Here is a 21347-nt window from a genome sequence, read left to right on the forward strand (position 1 = left end):
AATATATTTCAAAAAATAAAAATAAAAAACAGATTCCTGAACCCCCACCCCAGAGTTTCTGATTCAGTAGGTTTGGGGTGGGGCCCTAGAATTTGTATTTCCAACAAGTTTCCAAGTGATGTTGCTAATGTTGGTACTGCTGGTCAAGGACACTGTGAAAACCCTTAGGTGTTCACTTTACCTTGAAGTAATGCTCCTGTTTCACATTTTATAACAGATAGGAAAAATAACGTATCCAGTGGACCCTGCTGTAGAGTAACTCTTGCTGAGATGAAGACTCACCCCATCCGGTGGAGAGTGACCATTTTACTTTCAATGGTGTTTTGCTGTTCCAAAAGAGCATCCAGCTCTCTTTCCACCACTTTCTGAAACACACAGAAGCATCCTGTCATTGGAATACTCAGAAGGAATCCGAAGAGTTACCTAACCCAACCGCTTAGCTGAAGGATGAATGCCACTTCAAATGTCTTCTTTCCTTCCACTAACCCCCCCCCCCAGGATATTAACAAACAATACTTAATTTTTGCAATTACCACACTGCATAATGATTATTATGTATATCTTATTTCATCTACTAGATGAACACCACAAAGGTGAGAACAAACCTTTATTCAATATCATTAGCATAGTGCCTAACACAGGAAAGCCTTTAAAATATAATGGCTAAACAAACAAAACTTCCAAAGTGGCAGCTACAGAGTCTCTTCCTAGTGTATAATTCTCTCTCAGCCACGCCACTTACTGCATTGCCTCAATTAACGTAACCTTCTTATGCTTGAGTTTCTTCACCCGTAAAATAGGAGTAGTAATCCATATCTCATGGGACTGTTGTGGGAGCCAAACAAGATAACAAACATAAAGTATGTGGCTTATGGTTCAACAACAGCTATTAATATTAGCTATGCATGTCTGTGAGAATAGTCTAGTAGGATCGAGACGGAAATTTCACCTTGACAGTTATCAAATACAAATTCAGAACTAACCCTGTTCTGTCTGTAAGACTGACTTAATTTTCTCCCAAAGAATCAATTGACTCAATGATTGCAAGCTTAGGAATGTTAAGTCAAGAGTACTTAATTTCATAAAGCACACCTTGCTGAAAAACCTATCAGGAACTGCTAGAGCTGGTGCAATACCTGAAAATATTAAGATGTCAATGACTCCTCCCTCAACTACCCCCCCAAGGCTGAAACTGCCTTTTGTGCTCAACCTTATTTAAATGTTTGGTTTTAGGGAACAGCTACTAAACTGTTAGATCAGGGCTTAAATCTTTTTCTTTTGACTGGCAAGGAACCCAACTGACATGTAAAAATGCATTGACAGCATCAGGTTGCCACAGAAACGTGAGAGGCAGAAAGGAGATAAAACGCCATGAGCTGAAAGGAATCCTGGCGAGAATCGAGTCCACGCCCCCTCACCTGACACGGTGCCAGGGGTACAAGAGAGGAAGTGACTTGTCCAAGATTAGGCAGCTGTGCATGACTCTTAAAACCTCAAGCTTCTACAAAGCTCTGCATGAAACGCTATAATTACACTCCCCAAATCAAGAGTAAGTTTTAAAACGCTTCCCCTTTATTTGCAATGACTGCAGGCTTCAATGAGATAACAGGGTGCAAGCATTTCATGGATTTAGAACGGCTAAACTAATGCAAGAAAACCTTTATTCTTATTTTGAGAACCAGGCGAATTGGCATATATTCTCAATCTAACTTGAATCCCGCGGAGAGCAGGAGACACTCAGTCTTAAAGGGAAATCAATGGGGGGAGGAGGGGCGGTACGCAGATAACAGGGAAAACAAGCTTGGGGCATCCGACTGAGTGAAGGGAGATGGCAGGTCCCAAGAACCACTCAACGGCATTCCTGCTCCTCCAGTAGGTGCTTTTTCGTTTCCCTCGGCAAGAAGAGAGCTTCCCACAGCCCAGATTTCCCGACTGACGGCTCCTACGCCCACTACCCCTGGAAGCTCCAGGAAAAAGGCTCAGCCCTCCCACCTCCTCGCCGCAGAGCCGTTCGTACACAGCCTCCAGCTCCTGCAGCTCCGTCAGGGAGCGAATGAGCTCGGTGGAGATGTCGGAGCAACGGCCTCCTCCCACTCCCTCCGGCGGCGGAGGCGCCCCTAACAGCTTCTGAGGGGAACTGAGGTCCGCCATCTTGGTTCCCATTCCGCGTTTCCGGCCCCGCGAGGCCCCTCTCCTCGTCGGCGCGCGGGTGTTTGGGGCTGCCTACGGAAGTGCCCGAGAAACTGATTTTTTAAATGTTTACTTTAAAAAGTCTTTTCATGTTCTAGTCTTCTGGAAAAAGCGACAGTCATAAGGTATGTTTAAATAATTTTCAATACGGGGTGGCTGCAAGACCGATGCGTTAAAAAAATAGATTATACATCCTTCAGGCGCCGGTGGGGCCTTCTTCCACCGCGCGCTAACCGGAAGGTCCTCATTTTGAGAGCTAATGGCGGATGCCGGCGTGTCGGCGTTGGCGGTGGCTTAGGCCTTGAAGGGACTCTGCATCCGTTGGATATCTACACCATCTTCCCGGCTGCAGGGTAAAGAACCAGCCCTCCGTCTTCCCCCGGCCCACGGAGGCGTAGAGCGGCCATATAGCAGTGTGCACCGGTTTTCGGTAAGGGGGTCTCTGCGGCAACCGAGGTCAGGGGGTTCGGGCAAGAAACGAGAGGTCGACAGGAACGCTTGGGACGTGAAAACGGCTACCAGGAATTATTCCCTTTTCTGTCTACAAGGTGGGAAAGAAACCTGGCTAAAAATAAGCCTGTAGGGATTGCCTAGCTTTTAGGCCCTGGTGCTCTTTGGATTTGGGGGTGGTGTGAGGAAGGGCGGGAGGGAGGGCTCTTGTGCGCCAAGGTGGGGGAAAAAACACCTAACGTATTGAAACGAGTAAATAACGGAAACAGTCTTTGGAGCTAAGACCCTGTTTTGAATTGCGTTTGGGTACTTGGTCATCGTGTTTCCTCGAACTCTGATACTCAGTTTTTATCATTTGCAAAATGGGCAATGATGTCGACCTTGAAGACTGCAGAGTGGGAGTGCGACGACGTGCGTTTGGCACATGAGGAGGGACGGAGTGAGCAATTTCTAGTCATCAGACTGGAGAGAGAGGTGCGGGAAGTCACAAAGTTTACCGGGTTTTAGCCCGGGATGGTTCCTGGTGCATAGTTACTGCAGTTTTAGGCTGATCTTCCTCCGAAATGCACCTTTCTCCATTGCCCCGATGAAAGAATAGGTTTGGGGAAAGTGAATCCCGAGGATGGGAATGGATGGGGTCAGTTACAACCCAGCAACTTGAAAGTAGGCTGGGTTCTTCATCTGTAAATAAAAAGCAGCCTGGAGGGAGCTTTTCAGGGGATCAAAAGTGGCCTGTGGTTTCCTCTGCCGGTTAAAAAAGCAACACAAAACCAATTTTTTTTACCTTTAACATGGTTAATCTTATAGCATGGATCACCTTAACAATAACGTGATAGGGGTTTCATTGTGAAATTTGTTGTTGATACCTGCAACATTGAAATTGTTTCAATGAAGTTTTATGACCAGAGGAAGATGCCAGTGTGAACAAATACTTAAGTATTTTTAAGAATTACGATCGCTACTTTTAAAAAATATGTATATTTTTTATTAATTTCATAGAGGAGCATCAGTGATGAGAAGGAATCATTGACTGGCTGTCTCCTGCACCAGCCGGCAACCCGGGCTTGTGCCCTTGACCGGAATTGAACCAGGGACCCTTCAGTCTTCAGGCTGAGGCTCTAACCACTAAGCCAAACCGGCCAGGGCACTTTTCAATTGAGAGCAATTACAATGTATTCTCTGCCTATATTTTTCTGACTTTAAGCTGAGCACAACTTTCCCTGGAACTTGCCCAATGTCTAAGCCTATGTGTGTGTGTATGTGTCTCCCCCTCCTCTTCCCCCCCATGTCTTTGGCCATGTGTTTACTCTTTTTCTTTCAGGTCATTTTCTCAACTCCCTTCTTTCACCTCAGATCTTTTCCTCTTTCCCTGTGATTCTGGAAGAACATTAAAGGTGTTCCTTAGTTTCAAGTAGGAAAATTTATATCCATTTGGAGGATTTATCCTTTTCTGTCTTAGTCACCCTGACCAGAAATGATTATGTATAAAGACATTTATTTTTGCCGAAACCGGTTTGCCTCAGTGGATAGAGCGTCGGCCTGCGGACTTAAGGGTCCCAGGTTCGATTCCGGTCAAGGGCATGTACCGTGGTTGCGGGCACATCCCCAGTAGGGGGTGTGTAGAAGGCAGCTGATCGATGTTTCTCTCTCATCAATGTTTCTAACTATCTCCCTTCTTCTCTGTAAAACATCAATCAAATATATTTTTTAAAAAACCTCAGTTTTTCAGCAGTAACTGTATAGGCGTAGTTTTGGGTAATTCTTTTATGGTAGAGATACTTAAGTTTGCAGCCTTAAGTCCTATCTATCTACCTACCTATCTATCTATCTATCTATCTATCTATCATCTATCTATCTATCTTTCTATCTACCTACCTATCTAAAAGCCGGAGTGACTGAATGACCAGGTGCTATGACGCCCACTGACCACCAGGGGACAGACTCTCAACCCACAGGATCGGGCTCCCTCCTATCTGGATCAGGCCTGTGGGGATTGGGCTCCCTCCTGTCTGGATCAGACCTGTGGGGATTGGGCTCCCTATTGTCTGGATCGGGCCTGTATCAGGCCGAAACCAGCTATCTGACATCCCCCAAGGGGTCCTGGGTTGCAAGAGGGCGCAGGCCAGGCCGAGGGACCCCACTGGGCACCAGGCCTCTAGTCCTCCTATATAATAAAAGGCTAATATGTAAATTGTTCCCTCTACCTGGAGTTCAACCTGGAGTTTGACCAGGGGGTGGGGCTGTCCGGCCAACTGCCTGCGGCCCCTCCCCCTGATGACCCTACCCCCAATTGCCCCTCCAAGTGCTGCTGCCCCTCCTCCCACCTTGCACAAATTCGTGCACCGAGCCTCTAGTCTATAAACATAAAAGGCTAATATGCAAAGTGTCCCCTAGGGAGTTTGATTGGGAGACCGGGAGTTCAATCGCTCACTATGTGTGCTGACCACCAGGGGGTGGCACGGAATGGAAGGTCACAGCCGGCCGCTGGCAGCCAGGGAAGGGAGGCCTCAGCCGGCAGCTGGAAGGCCTCGATTGGCCCTGATTGCCAGCCAGTCCTGGGGGCCCTAGTATGGTGATTAAAAACCCCCTTCATTGTACTCCTTTAGGGAGGCCTTCTGAAGTGGCAGGAATGTGGTTTTGTTTTAGTTTTAAGTGATTTTAAATCCTAATCACTCCTCATGCATAGAGCTATAGAAGAGATGCAAGTGAGAACTACCCTAAGTAAGTTACTAATTTTTATATGTTAGATGATCACGGAGGTCTAGTTATAGTGAAATAGGGACTCGTACATTCTTGGGAATTTAATTGGTGAGTTTTTTTGAAAGTTAATTGGCCACTATCCAATTTTCAGTTGTATGAATCCTTCAATCCAGCAATTTCACTTCTTTGAATTAATGGTAGAGATATATTCATGCACATATAAATGACCTACATATGAGTGATTTTCTTTACAGCAGTGCTCATAATAGCAAGAGATTGGGAACAACCTAAATGTTTATCAGCAGGGTATTGGCTAAATGAATTCTAATATACCCATTCAGTGAAATACTCTGCAAGTGTAAAATAAAAACGAGAAAGCCCTTTTCAGTTATCTCCAAGATAGATAAATTGCAGTATAAAGTGAGTGTACAATAGATAGTGCTCAACCTTTACTTTTAAAAAATGAGATAAAATGCAGTACATTTTTGCTTCATACACAAAATATTTGGAAGGACAGGATAGCTATAACTGTTGATTTCCCCAGGGAGGAGAGCTGAATGGCTAGGGCAGTGGTCGGCAAACTGTGGCTCGCGAGCCACATGTGGCTCTTTGGCCCCTTGAGTGTGGCTCTTCCGCAAAATACCACGGCCTGGGCGAGTCTATTTTGAAGAAGTGGCGTTAGAAGAAGTTTTAAGTTTAAAAAATTTGGCTCTCAAAAGAAATTTCAATCGTTGTACTGTTGATATTTGGCTCTGTTGACTAATGAGTTTGCCAACCACTGGGCTAGGGAATGAGAGGATGGAGGGCTTTTTGCTGTGCTTTTGTGTTCTGAGTGTTGTGAACACATACCCTGTTCAACTACAAGTAAAAGTAGACCTACTTGGTTTCTGTGACGAAAGAAAATACACAGTGTTACATTAATGGTCCAGATCCTAGCTACCAACATTTTTACCACTTGTAATGTGACCTTGGACATCCGATTTAATTTCTTAGCCTTAATTTCCTCACCTACAAAATGAATTTTAATATTAAGTACTTTATAGGTTTCTTGTGAGATTAGAGGCAAAGAGTATATAGTGTCTGGTGAATAGAAGGCACTCTAATTGTGAATATATTGTTCCCCCATAGTCCTTACTATACTCTTTCTGCTGCATTCAACCAGAACTTCCTGTATAGAAATAAACAATTTCCCATTTGGTATTTTTCTGTTTTTGTGTGCTCTTAGCTTGCTTTGACTTGGTGTAATCAACGCTTGGATTGTGGAGTGGTGGGTTACTCAGTGGTGGTGTCACCATGTTCCTGTACAACTTGACCTTGCAGCGAGCCACTGGTATCAGCTTTGCCATTCATGGCAACTTCTCTGGTAAGTTGTCCAGTTAACTATCTTTCTGAATATAATATTTTTTAAAAAAATATATTTTATTGATTTTTTACAGAGAGGAAGAGAGAGGGATAGAGAGTTAGAAACATTGATGAGAGAGAAACATCGATCAGCTGCCTCTTGCACACCCCCTACTGAGAATGTGCCCGCAACCAAGGTACATGCCCTTGACCGGAATCGAACCTGGGACCCTTGAGTCCGCAGGCTGACGCTCTATCCACTGAGCCAAACCGGTTTCAGCTATAATATTTTTTAATATTACTAGTTTTATACCTTATATTTTTTAGATTTGAAAATTATAGAAAATTTTTAATCATTAGAGAACATTAATTTCTAAAATGCTTTATAGCTTCCAAAGCACTTTGGAGTACTTTATTTTATCTGATACCCAAATGACCTTTGGCAAGTAAGGTGGCTCCTGATAAGTGGTGGCATTGAGCAATGAGAATGGATTGGGATGGGTGAGAGTGGGATATAAGATAGGATAGGAAGCCATTAAGATAGTGAAGACCTGACAGTGGGGATAGAAAGAAAGTAAAGAATATGAGTTTCCAACCTTGGTGGCAGAGAAAATGATAGTAATATTAAAGCAGGTTAGTTGAGACCAAAGAGAGTTTGGGCAAAGAAGAACTTAGTTATTTTAAACATTTAGTTTAAAGGCGATGACAACTCATCTAGGTGGAATTATGTTGACTAGTATGCATTTGGAGGTATTGATAGCAGTTATGAAAGCAGGTGAACTTTTTTAGATAAGTTTAGAAATAAACAGTATATTTTAGATGACAGTTTTTAAAGATCTTTAAGTTACTGCATCAAACTGCACAAAATATTAATATGATTTCTTAGAATAATAGCCTTAAAGAGGGACTAGAAAGAGACTTTGGAAATTTTTAATCTTATGCTAAGCATACATTTATACCATTTATGGACAGAGCTCAGTTATGCAGATTGATGGCAAATGTTAGAAAAATAAAAAGTCTCTAAGAAGTAACTTGTGTCACCACTTAAAAAAACGTTTGATACCATTTTTGTTAGATCATTTCAGTTTAAATGGAATAAATTAATTTCAAATACTGAGCCCCCAACCCATTTAATTATATCTGTGTTAGGTGGCATTTTGACTCATCCAGGTTATTTTTTGAGTAGTTCGGATTTTTCATGATCTTTATTTTTTGGCAATCTAGGAACCAAACAACAGGAAATTGTTGTTTCTCGTGGGAAGATCTTGGAGCTGCTTCGCCCGGATCCCAACACTGGCAAAGTACACACCCTACTAACTGTGGAAGTATTTGGTGTTATTCGGTCACTCATGGCCTTTAGGCTGACAGGTGGCACCAAAGACTACATTGTGGTTGGCAGTGATTCGGGTCGGATTGTTATCCTGGAATATCAGCCATCTAAGAATATGTTTGAGAAAATTCACCAAGAGACCTTTGGCAAGAGTGGATGCCGCCGTATTGTTCCTGGCCAGTTCTTAGCTGTGGATCCCAAAGGGCGAGCTGTTATGATTAGTGAGTGACTTGCTCTGTTGAATGCGTCTCTGACTATTATAGATGCTCAGTTTAGGATAACAATGCTATGATCTTGGCAGTGTGCTAATCATAACTGGGTAAAGTTTGGATCATATGTCCATGTTTTAAAGTTGCTTTTCCTTTTAAAACATGGAGAAAGTCTTAACATACCTTATGTACTTCCTGTCTAGTTGGAACTTCCTGTTTTTATATTTCTTGCTTTATCTGTAGCAAAAAGACTACAATGAAATTATTTTGTTTTCTTAGGCAATGAATATGGTTGCCTTCATCAGCCTGAAGTGATGATTCACATTCATGTCTCTTCTCTGACAAATCTCTTGAAGACAATTCTGTGTATCTGATCAGGCCTCTAGAGGGCAGCCCTCTCTGACCAGTCACGAAATCACTAGATCTAACTGGAAGAAAGGTGGCAATTTTATGAATTATTGTTTAGTTTCCCAATATCATTAAATCTAGGGCACACTAAAATTTTTTGAAGAATTAATGGGATATTATGATCCCTATTAGGAAGAAGATGGGTAAAATGATGCTGTTCTCTATTTTAATGATAGAAAGCAAATCCTAAGTTAGCATACTTGTAGATTTTGGACTGGCTGTTAAAGATTTTAAAAAATAATTCTAATGAGAACCTAGCTGCTCTTTAGGCCCCTCTGTTCATTATCTGGAAATCTTGTGTGTTTTGTCTCCTTCAACTACAGGTGCCATTGAAAAACAGAAATTGGTGTATATCTTAAACAGAGATGCTGCAGCCCGGCTTACCATCTCTTCTCCCCTGGAGGCCCACAAGGCGAACACTTTAGTATATCATGTGGTTGGAGTAGATGTGGGATTTGAAAATCCAATGTTTGCTTGTCTGGAAATGGATTATGAGGTAATGGGGAGTGTGTGTGTGTGTGTGTGTGTGTGTGTGTGTGTGTGCGCGCGCGCGCGCACGCGCGCGTCTTTTTTTTTTTTTTTTAACCCCCAGTTACCTCAGAGCTTTCCTAAGGTTGTTTTTTCTTCATTGGTTGAATCTTCTATCTGTGCTGCTAACAAATATTTTCCATATTCCAAGTGTCTTACTGAAATTTGGAATGTTTCAGAGCTTACCTGGTTATATAATAGCACTTTGCTCTGATTTGAATAATCTCCCTTTGGAAACAGGGTATTTATTGAGAAAAACTGCCTGAAAAAGAAGATAAAACTGTTTTGGGGGTATTTTTTTCCACAGAGAGACAGTGAAAGGTAGAAGGCAGTATCCTCTAGATGAGAAAACCTTGCTCCCAGAATTAGGAGACCTGGGTTCTTGTTCCAGCTTTACCACTACCTAGTAGTAGTGTGATGGCAAACCATTTAGCATCTATGACTGTTGCTTCCTTGTTTGTAAAATGGAAGAATCCTGATGTCCTTTAAAAGTTTGATTTTATGGTACTGATTAGTCTTTGTGCTATTGTACTCCACTGTAGGAAGCAGACAATGATCCAACAGGGGAAGCAGCAGCTAACACCCAGCAGACGCTTACTTTCTACGAGTTGGACCTTGGTTTAAATCATGTGGTCCGAAAATACAGTGAACCTTTGGAGGAACATGGCAACTTCCTTATTACAGGTATTTTTCTTTCAGAGCTGCTATGTACCATTTTGCCTGGTCCATTTTATGCCCAAACTTGGGAGGGTTTACTTAATAGGGTCTGGAAGCTAACTTATTTATAGTAAGCCTGAGTACCTTGTCTATGTTTGCTGTGGTGGTAGCTACTGAAGGATTCTAAGCAGGGGAATAATAACCTGGAGATTACAGACATACCTCAGAGATAGTGCAGGTACAGTCCCAGACCACCACAATAAAGCAAATGTGCAATGACGTGAGTCACATGAATTTGTTTTCCAGTGCATCGAGAAGTTTTGTTTATACTGTAGTTTATTAAGTGTGCAGTGGTATGTCTAAACAGTGTATGTACCTTAATTAAAAATACTTCATTGCTCAAAAAAAAAGTTTATTGCTACAAAATGTTAGCCATCATCTGAGCCTTCAGCAAATTGTAATCTTTTTGCTGGTGGGGAGGGTCTTGCCTTGTTGTTGATTTAAACACAGTATCTGCACAGTGCAATAAAACGAGGTATTTGTACTTACTTACATTTTGGCTAATGGAATGAAGGATATTGAGACTAGGCTAGGAGATTGGTCAGGAAGCTGTTTCACTAAGTCAAGAAATTGGTAGCATGAGAGGTGCTAGGAGAGATTCTAATCAGTAGCGCTGTGTGAGGAGAGAGAATTGAAGGGTAGCAACCAGGTTTCTGGTTTGTCCTTTTTGTTGGTAGTATTTTCTAAAGTACGGAACCCAGGAGGTAGAATAGGTTTGGAAAAGAACTTGGGTTTGTGAACACATTGTATTTTGAAAGTGCCAGTGGAATATCCATGCGCTTGGATTATAGTTCTGAAGCTGAGAACTCAGTTCTGGGCTTGGAGCTAAAATATAGATGTATTATCGGATATCTGAACAGGTTGAGTCACCCAAACTGGGCTCCTTTTTTGTGTAGCATAACTTTCAGGGAAAAGCAGCACTAGGAATGTTTCTCAGCTTTAGGCACACTGTACCTTCATGTTGTGCTAAAGGAGAGAAGGAATTGAAAGCTAAATTCATGGTTATGTCAGATCATTACTAAGTTTTATTTTCTCTGACAGTTCCAGGAGGGTCAGATGGTCCAAGTGGAGTGCTGATCTGCTCTGAAAACTATATCACCTACAAGAACTTTGGTGACCAACCAGATATCCGCTGTCCAATTCCCAGGAGACGGGTAAGGTCTTTGTTTGCCATAAGAGAAGAGATATTTGTGTTTGTGAAATGAACTTAATTTTTGTAATTATAGTGTAGTCTCTTAGCCTGTTACCAAGTTTTAGTTTCTTTGTAAATGTTATTTTTAATAAAGCTGGTAAAATATGTTTGTAAAAACAAAACAATCTCTGAGGAAGGGAATTAAAAACAAAAATTTCCATTTCAGAGGAACCTATGAACATGATCAATTTGAAATTTTTTTCTAGTTTGAAGAAGCCAGGCATATTTGTTGGAGATAAATTGTCTCTCATTCTGTTTATCCTTTTCCCCTATTCCAACATTCAGAAAACTTTAGGACAGTGTATTTCAATATGCCTTTCACTTTACCAATTAATATTTTGCTGCATTTCCCTTTTCTTATGTTTGTGTGTGTATAAGTATATGTACACGCATACAAACTTTTGGACACTAGATCATTTGAAGATAAGTTGCAGGCACCATGATACTTCACTACAAGAATCTAAGATGTGGCTCTTAAGAATGAGGACTTTTTTTATTGTTATCTAAAATTTTACATGTCTCCTTTTTCCCCACTTGACCACCCCTTCCCTCCCAACCATTCCCACCCCGGGCAAGCCCCCACTGCCCCAGTGTCTGTATCCATTGGTTATGCTAATATGCATTCATACAAGTCCTTTGGTTGCTCTCTAACCTCCCCTTCCCTGCCATTTGTCTCTGGATCTCTTCTTGTTCATCAAATTACGTTGATCATTATATCCCACATATGAGTGAGATCATGTGATATTTACTTTTCTCCGACTGGCTTATTTCGCTTAGCATAATGCTCTCCAGTTCCATCCATGCTGTTGCAAATGCTAAAAGTTCCTTTTTTTTTTTTTTTTTTTTTTTGCGGCATAGTATTCCACTGTGTAGATGTACCACAGTTTGTAATCCACTCATCTGCTGGTGGGCACTTAGGTTGTTCAAAATCTTAGCTATTGTAAATTATGCTGCTATGAACATAGGGGTGCATATATCCTTTCTGATTGGTGTTTCTAGTTTCTTGGGAGGACTTTTTTATATAACCAAACTACTGATATAATTTACTATTTTATGTAATACAACTAGAGGCCCAGTGCACGAAATTCATGCACTGGTGGTGGGGAGGGGGTGTCCCTCAGCCCGGCCTGCGCCCTCTCGCAGCCCTGGAGCCCTCGGGGCATGTCTGACTGACGGCTTAGGCCCACTTCCCGCATGCTGGCAGTCAGACAGCCTTAGCGCTGCCATGGAGGTGGGAGCCAGCCGTGAGCCTGGGCTTCCCATGTGGGAGCACACTGACCACCAGGGGGCAGCTCCTGCATTGAGCGTGTGCTCCCTGGTGGCCAGTGCGCGTCATAGTGACCAGTCCTTCCCTGTTCGGTCGATTTGCATATTAGCCTTTTATTATGTAGGATTATTTTATGTAAAGTTCAGTTTCATTGTTCTCCAAAATTCCCTTATAATCTACAGACTTTCAGTCTCCTTTAATTTAGAATATTTTTCTCTCATTTTTGTTTGTTTTGGATCTTTTAGGATACTGATGTTTTTAAGATGTTTTTAAAAAGGCTGGACTAGTTTTCTTGTAGTTTGTCCCATAATTTTTCCCTCATAATTATATCCAGGTTAATATTTTTGGTGAATTATTCTGTAGGTGGTGATATATATATCCCACTAAGTCATGTTAGGGGCACACAGTGTTGGTTTGTCTGATTATTGGTGATGCTAAATCAATCATTTTGTTACGTTGGTGTGTCTCTGCTCTCTTTATCATAAAGGTGCCTTTTTCTTTTAATAATAATTGGTGTGGGATCTGGTGGTGAACTTTGAGACTGTGCAAATGTCCTTTTCCTTAACATCTCACCCAGTGTTTTTTTTTTCTCCTTAATCAGCTACTACTTTGGTGGTTGAAAATGGTGTTTTATTGCTCTTAATTTTAATGGTTTACTATGGAAGTTATTAAGCATATACAAAGGTAGAATATAATTAACTTCTGTGTACCCAAGCTTCAATAATTTTCAACACATAGTTAATCTTGATTCATCTGATCTTCCTCAATCTCTCCTCTCAGCCTTGGTTTAGTTAATTTTTTGATATTAACTTATAGATCCTGGAGTTACAGCTTTTATGAGTTATTTTCTCTAATACATGGTATCTGATTAAGAGTCCATCAATTTTAGAAAACCTAAGAAGAAACTTAGGAAGTTAAATTCTTGGTAAGGGGTGGAAAGTAATTTAATTTGGTTGATGAGACATTTATTGAACTGCAGGGCACTGTACTTGGCTTGGGGCTACAAAGAAGTATAAAGCATGTTTTGCCCTTGAAGAGCTTATTTAATGAGAGAAATACAAAATGTTGGAAACAAAAAATCCAAAAATCATAGCCAAGGGAATGCCCCTTAGGAATCAAGGGTTGATGTAGAACAGAGCTGATTATGAATGGCATAGATGGTAGTGGCGTAGATGTGGAAGAGATTTACTTATCCACAGCTGAAATGATGATTTTTAAAAGTTTGTGGCTCTTTTGTGACATTTTTCTTTGGAGGTAAATTTTTTTTTTTATCCTAACTGTGGGAGTGAGGATATTTTTTCCATTGATTTTTTTTTTTTTTTTTTTTTAGAGCATGGGAGAGAGGGAGAAGGAGAGCGCGCGAGGGGGTGGTGGGGAGAGAGAAGAGAGAAACATGGATGTGAGAGAGACATCAATTGGTTGCCTCCCACACACACTCCGACCAGGGGTGGGATTGGCCTGCAACCCAGGTACTCACCCTTGGCCCACGCTCTAACCATTTAGCACGCCAGCCAAGGCTGGAGATGGTTTTTGCCATACTCAGCTAATTAGACTATAGAATGTAATTATGGCTATTTTTTGGTACCCAGGTTTTGTTATGTATTTATAGCAAACAAGAATTTTTAGATGTTGTGTTTATTACCATAGCTAGCTAGCTGCTCTGGGTCAGGGGTTACTAGTATATAGAGAGGCTCCAGGTGCCTCTAGGCCTTGGGTAGCTTGTATTCCAGCTGAAATACAGTATAAGGTGCTGAAATACAGTATAAGTACTCATTTCTAAGGTGTTGGTTGTATATTTAATTTTGCTAGAATGACCTGGATGACCCTGAAAGAGGAATGATTTTTGTCTGCTCTGCCACCCATAAGACCAAATCGATGTTCTTCTTTTTGGCCCAAACAGAGCAGGGCGATATCTTCAAGATCACTTTGGAGACAGATGAAGATATGGTAAGCAGACCTTTGGGAGGGGGGGGGGGGGGGGGGACTAAAGTACAGTATTTTATTTGCTACTCTGCTTACGCTGTCTTATAATACTGGGCTTCCTTCCATGGCCTAGCTTAGCTTCACTTACCTACACTAGAATTTTTTTTCTTTTCATTCCAGGTTACTGAGATTCGGCTCAAGTATTTTGATACTGTGCCTGTTGCTGCTGCCATGTGTGTGCTTAAAACAGGCTTCCTTTTTGTAGCATCAGAATTCGGAAACCAGTGAGTAATCCTTTTATTCCCCTAGTTCACCCTGGTTACTGTAACAATTGCAGGAGGGAGAAGATGTGGCTTTAAGGGCAGGGAGCTTTTCACAAGAATGTTTAGTTTCTTCAAAACAAAAGTTTTGCCCTCCTTTCCCTTTTACATTTTTTCTTTTATTTTTCTCTACTTCAGTGGCTTTGATCTGTACCTGTGTGTGGCTGCATAGCTTTAGAAGGGATCTCCTGAGCTTTTTGCTGGAATAAATACTTACTGAAATACTTAGTATTAAAAAGATGTTCCACAAACACTTTGTTTGTACAAATCTAAAGAGAAGAAAAAGGAAAGTCATCATAAGGATGTATTATTGAGGTTCCTGCTGTGGGCAGTGGGAACTCACTTCCAGGAGCATCAAGTAAGCAGAGTGCCCCTTAGATGGCCTGTCTGAAGGTTAACCATTTGTACGCCATAAGCGTCTATAGAGGCAAGCGGCAGACCTTTTTTAATTAAATTCAAAATATCCTGGCAGTTAACTGATTAAGAATACCAGGTCCTCTCTCTTCTGGGTTGAAAGTTACCCCTGGGGCATGAACTCCTCTGTATATCCTGTGGCTCGGGCAACCTCCCACAGGGTAGAGTACTTAGGGCAGAGAGTAGGAAAAAAAGTGGACAATATACAGGTGGGATGCTGTCAGAATGAGGTGAGTTTGATCTTGTGAGAAATTATTTCTGTTGCAGCTGATTTGGAAGACTGAAGAGTGGTGATTTGGGGCATTAGAAACATGTTGTGGTGTTAGCACATTTAATCCGTACAACAACCTATTTATTAATCAAACACTAATTTAGCATTTGTTTATACGTTCCAAGCTGTTTTAAGCACTTTACAAATATGAATGCATAGCATTCCCATTAAGACAGTGCCATTACCCATCACATTTATAGTTTAGGGAACTGGGTTACAGAGAATTTAAGAAATTTAATCACAGAACTAAATCGAACTCAAACCCAGACAGTCTGGTTCCAAAGTCTCTGTCTTAAGCATAGTGTAGTCTCAGAAATTGTTTTACTGGATTCAGCCAAAGCAACCTTTCCTGTGATAAAGATAAACTTGTATTCTTTAGTTACTAGCCACTGAAGATATCTCTGACAGGTAGTCTTTATCATCTGCATCTAGGCATCTTGCCTGAATAAGGAGTTCATATTAATATTTATGTTCTATTTTCTCAAAGCTTTTTGTAAATTGTTCAAGGATAACAACCTTATTTGCTTTTTCATGGTTTAGCATAAATCTGCTGTGTTTACCAAAAGTTAAATGCTGAGGTTTATTGAGTATCTTATGTATTTCAGACACTGATTTAGTCATTCTGCTTCTAAAAAGCTGTATGGGATATTGTTCCAAGTGCTCTGTATTAAAGGTCCGATATATTACTTAAAGAATAAATATGACCAGTAGTTTGTTGTTTTGTTTTCATTGAACTGCTTCCCTAAAGCTCATTGCATACTCAACGTATGGTGGCAAATTGTTATAGATTATCTCAAATTGCTTTCTTTTTTTATGGTTTACCTTTGAATCAGTTCACTAATAAGCATTATTAGCCATAGGACAGATTTTGTTGCTTACTATCTTTGGATACGTTTATATTTTGCTTGGGGAACAATACAGTAATATCTGCATACTTCTGCAAGGTCACCAATTCTTGTTTTCAGTAGATTTGGCCTGATTTTTTTTTTTTTTTTTTATTAAATGGCCTGGTTTTTTATTAAATTGGAATGGTTATAGATTTTCTTTGGACTTCCTGTATCCATATTTCATCTTATTTGACCAACATGATGTTTGCTAGGTACCGTGCACTGTTGTAAGTACTCAGAATTCTTTAGGAAGGCACTATTATTTCATTTTCATAAATGAGGCAAGTGAGGCACTGAGAAGTGAAGTACTAAGCCTGAGGTTATGTGGCTATTGTTAAGGGCAGAGGTGTGATTCAAACCCAAGCACTCTAGTGGAAGCCCAGTGCTTTCATTATAGTGATTTGAATTCAATAGACTTAATTTTTTCATTCCTTTTCTATTCTTTAAAAAAAGAGAGAAAGAGAAAACTTTACTCAGATAAGCAGAGATTTTAAACTATAGATGTTGACTCAAAAGTTCATGTTATAATTTGGATTAGATATTTATAAAGTGCTTTTATGAGCATTAATGATGTCAAACATTATCTTCAGACAGAAAAAGTTTTTAACTAAAGTTTTGTTTGCTTCTCCTCAGTTACTTATATCAAATTGCACATCTTGGAGATGATGATGAAGAACCTGAGTTTTCATCTGCCATGCCTCTGGAAGAAGGAGACACATTCTTCTTTCAGCCAAGACCGCTCAAAAACCTTGTGCTGGTCGATGAGTTGGACAGCCTCTCTCCCATTTTGTTTTGCCAGGTGTGGGTCTTTCCAGTCACCTCCACAATGAGCAGTGCCAGCTAATTGGTTTTGAATCTGAATGAGTTTAAAGTTTTTTTGTTTTTTTTTGAGTTTAAAGTTTTAACTCCAATTAAATTAAGGGCTAGTCCAATGGTCGGCAAACCGCGGCTTGGGAGCCACATGCGGCTCTTTGGCCCCTTGAGTGTTCTAACGCCACTTCTTCAAAATAGACTCGCCCAGGCCGAAAACCAACTTCTGCGCATGGGCCACGAAGTTTCAGTCACACTGTACATGTGCGCCCGCACGTGGTATTTTGTGGAAGAGCCACACTCAAGGAAGGGGCCAAAGAGCCGCGTGTGGCTCGCGAGCTGCAGTTTGCCGACCACTGGGCTAGTCTAAACGCTGGGTTTGTCAGCATATCTGTGGAATCATCAGAGTTCTATAGATAAGGCAGCTTAAGTAGAAGTCGGGGGACTAAAACCCATTAAATTCTTGGGCTTTTTGTTTAATTATAAAACTCAGGTTCAGTATAAAAATTCAAACCATACAAAAGACTAAAAGTAAAAGTCTCCCCAATCTTTTAAAACAAAAACCCTCCACTGAGGCTGTTGCTATTGACAAATGATTGCTTCTAGGCATTTGTCTCTATGTCTATAAGCTTGCACACATACATAAAACAAACAAATGTGTGTATTATATATATGTTTTTTAATGTAAACAGGCTCATATATTTCGCAGTCTTCTGAAATTGACCTTTTGTCACTTAACAGTTTATGAAATACCTATCTTTATCTAATTTTTAACATTCATTCCCTCCTTAAAATATTCCAGAGACACTGGGATCAGTTAGTAACAAGAATTTTATTAAAAAATTTTTTCATTTTTTAATTTATTTTTTTAGAGAAATATTGATTTGTTGTTCCACATACTTATGCATTCATTGGTGGATTCTTGTATGTGCCCTGCCTGGGGATCGAACCCACAACATTGGTATATCAGAACGATGCTCTAATCAACTGAGCTATCAGACCGGGGCCTAGTAACAGGAAGTTTAAAAAAAATTTTTTTTAATTGATTTTTAGAAAGAGAGGAAGGGAGAGAGAGAGAAACATCAAGGCAGCCCCCTAATGGGGACTGAGTCCACAACCTGGGCATGGGCCCTAACCAGGAATTGAACTAACCACTCGGTGCATGGGTCAACACTCAGTCACTGAGTCACACTGGCTGGGCGACAAAAACTTTTAATCATATCCTAAGGAAGGAACCTGAGGTGGCCCAGGATGTGGATTGCATCCCCTACTACTGGTGTTCAGTTGAGCAGGAATTTTCCCAGGCCTCTGTGTCCTGCATGGTTGGGGTTTGAGTGAATATGAGGGATCCCTTGCCCTGTCTAGTTGATCATATTTCTAGTGGGAGAGAGGTTTGTTCACTGGATGCTGGGGGAGCAAGTCAGCATTCATGCATTCTTCCTGGTAAAATTGATAATTCTGAAATTAACTGATTTTGTTTTTTATTTGAGAAAGGGTCAGTCCTCAGGGCAATAGAAAATAAGTACTTTCTAATTTGATTTTTCTCCTTTCATTGAAATTTGAGGAAGTAATTGTGTAAATAGTTTGTAGGTCAAAAATAAAATTAACAGGAAATTTGGGTATATGTAGCGGGGCTATAAGCATTTTTGTATGCCATGAATCTCTTTAACCTGGTGAGGCATCTGGATCCGCTCTGAATAACTTTGTAAGTTCACATAGTACTAACATATAGCCAAGATAGCAAAATACTTTTTTTAAGTTGTGAAAAAGTAATATATGTGCTTTTTTATTAAGGCTATAGATAAATAATAAGGTGGTGACTTTAAAATATAAAATAGGTGAACTAATTATTTTTTAAGAGATCAGTGTGAAAGCCATATACACTCAACTCACATGCTCATCCATGTTAAAATAGGGTGCAATGCCTTATAGACAGTCAAGAGTTTTCATTTAACTGTCCAATTTGACAAAACTACTACAAATGACTGACCTCTTCATATATTGATCAACAAATAATTGTACTGGAAATAAGCAGCTAGTTGTCTGGGATGCCAATATGACAGTATGGCGTCTCCCATTGGTGTCGAGCCATCAGGTGCAGATCTACCTATTAGTTGGTCAGCTACATCATAGATGCATCTGTAGATAGGCATCTGTGATCAAATGCAGTCTAACAATAGACATTAAATACAATTTAAAGTAGTGATGGAAATAATTGGAGGTATCTATACATTTTAATGTTATATGAATAAATGTGACTTTCACTGGTGAGAAAGTCACAGATACTGATAAGATTATAGTTTGTATTTTTATTTGGAAGCAAATGCTAAATTTTAGTTGGAGGTTATATAGCACTTCTATCATTAAGTAAAAATCCTTTGCTAACTTAACTAGTACAGCCTTTTTATTGATTGGTAAAACCCGTTTTCCAACTGGTATGCTTTTTGGAACATTCAGGCTTTTTCTTTCATGTCCCCAAGGCCAGTGGCCAATATATAAGCTTTATAAACTGAAAAGTTATTTGCTCACTGAGAATAATCAGGGATCGGTGTGAAAACTTAGCACAAGTAGACTTTCTTTTTCCATGCAGATAGCTGATTTGGCAAATGAAGACACTCCACAGCTGTATGTGGCCTGTGGACGGGGACCCCGGTCATCTCTGAGAGTCTTGAGGCATGGACTTGAGGTAAGATTGGAGTTACTAGATCATCTGCAGGGTTTGGAAGGAAGCATTGAAAAATGTTTTCTTCCCTATTTCCATAAAGTTTAGAGATTAAATTTCCTGTTCCTTAACATATTAGCACAATAGGCCACATTTTTAAAAAGTGGCAAATGGGGATAAAAGGGAAAGAACGTATCTACTAGTTTTAGGCTCACTAGCCTTAACATGGAAATTAGGAAATTTGCACGGAACATTTTGCTCTTGCTCTTTATTCAGAGTTTCCAGATACTTAACATTTTTAAATTCAGCTTGCAGACACTTAACATTTTCTATTGTATTAATATTGTGTGTATGTAATATATAATATATTTCATTGATTTTTTTTAAAGAGAGAGGAAGGGAGAGAAAGAGAAACTCATTGATCAGCTGCCTCCTGCATGCCCCATACTGGGGACCAGCCCACAACCCGGGCATGTGCTCTGAGCGGGCATCAAATAGCGACATCTTGGTGCAGGTTGACACTCAACTACACCAGCCAGGCTACTGTGTATATATTTTTATATCTTATTAAATTTATTCCTTATTGTTATGTGCTTTTAAGTCACATTATACTTAATTTTTTTTGCATTTGTCCACCAAAGTGGATGGATCAGAATTTATTTCATGAACCCTTTATTGTTGGGCCTTGTAGGTGACATGGGCATTCAAAATAATCTTCTCAAATCTTACATCTTATTTTCCTGATTCTAGTGTTGACCTTATAGCAAATGCCTGGGACTTGACTTTGTTAGTAGTAAAATATTTATTTTTTTAAGTTTAATTATTTTTCAAAATTTAAACCTCAGAAGTCATATAGCAAAATGTGTATATGTATGTGTGTTATTTTTTAAATTTTGCATGTTTCATAAATTTAAAAATTCAAATGTTGAAAAAGCATTAGGAACATTCACTGACTAGAGCAAGGTTATGGCATAGTAGAGAAAGGGCCTTCAGAATATGCACCACTTTAAGGGATCTGAAGAAGAGCCGTGTCCATGAGCCACATAAAGAGGGCAGTAGTGTCATCACACGAAGTGCCGGCACAGCAGGACCCTCAGGGTCTCCAGAGAGACAGGCCTCAGCGGGCCCCACTCAGAAAATCCTCTTGCCCTGGCTGTGCAGGGTGCCTCTTGTGGGCATTTTCCTGAATTCCAAGAGGAAGCAATGAAAATAAATCTTGCTGGGCAATTTGCTTTCAGAACTTAGGGATGGCAAACTATAGGCCCCATTGCCTGTTTTTTGGTAGATTTTTATTGGGACACAGCCAAGATGACCTTACTAGTTAATATCTATTCCTCAGCTTTTGTTCCCTCTTCTGTAAAAATGGGCTTAATGGCACCTGCCATAAAGGATTGATGCCTAAATTACATAAGATAAATGCATTATAAAGCACTTAGCTAAAGGTCTGTTCAGTAAATGTTAGCTATTAATATTACTGTTCAAGGAATTTGACAGATTTTTGACTCAAAATATGCATCAATCCACCAAATTTTCAATGATACAAACCCAATTTAGACAAATAATTATTGATTAGTTACTATTCAATGGATTCTATCGAGCTTCTTGATGAAGGCTAACATACATGTATTTACAGAAAATTTTGTGTACAGTGTAAGAAATAAAGGAGCCAAATTAAGAATTGTTTTTGAGTCTCCTGCCCTTATTACTTTTTTCCACTTCTACAGAAAA

General features: G+C 40.1%; 2 protein-coding genes and 1 long non-coding RNA gene across 3 annotated transcripts in view; 1 reads left to right on the top strand and 2 right to left on the bottom strand.

Annotated features, from left to right (window-relative positions):
* COG4 (component of oligomeric golgi complex 4) overlaps positions 1-2163 on the bottom strand; it is a gene marked incomplete at its 5' end in the record, with an annotated part of 30672 nt that extends 28509 nt beyond the window's left edge. Inside the window, 2 exons of the mRNA XM_079799392.1 lie at positions 283-365; positions 1993-2163. Of these exons, the coding sequence (XP_079655518.1) occupies positions 283-365; positions 1993-2163 (254 nt within the window). The remainder of the gene's footprint in view (positions 1-282; positions 366-1992) is intronic.
* Positions 2164-2404: 241 nt separating this feature from the next.
* The window catches only part of SF3B3 (splicing factor 3b subunit 3), a 44715-nt gene continuing 25772 nt past the window's right edge, over positions 2405-21347 (top strand). The window contains exons 1-10 of the mRNA XM_079799390.1: positions 2405-2620; positions 6566-6703; positions 7906-8232; positions 8952-9124; positions 9699-9840; positions 10915-11027; positions 14142-14279; positions 14436-14539; positions 16781-16946; positions 19548-19643. Coding sequence (XP_079655516.1) covers positions 6634-6703; positions 7906-8232; positions 8952-9124; positions 9699-9840; positions 10915-11027; positions 14142-14279; positions 14436-14539; positions 16781-16946; positions 19548-19643 — 1329 coding nt within the window. The 5' untranslated portion in view covers positions 2405-2620; positions 6566-6633. The remainder of the gene's footprint in view (positions 2621-6565; positions 6704-7905; positions 8233-8951; positions 9125-9698; positions 9841-10914; positions 11028-14141; positions 14280-14435; positions 14540-16780; positions 16947-19547; positions 19644-21347) is intronic.
* On the bottom strand, positions 4143-5949 carry LOC307092305. The gene is made up of 3 exons (XR_013812846.1): positions 4661-5949; positions 4512-4624; positions 4143-4480 (listed from the first exon to the last, which is right to left on the bottom strand). It is a non-coding gene; the product is annotated as an uncharacterized lncRNA (long non-coding RNA).

The sequence above is a fragment of the Cnephaeus nilssonii genome (assembly GCF_951640355.1).
Source record: "Cnephaeus nilssonii genome assembly, chromosome: 20".
Lineage (NCBI taxonomy): Eukaryota > Metazoa > Chordata > Mammalia > Chiroptera > Vespertilionidae > Cnephaeus > Cnephaeus nilssonii.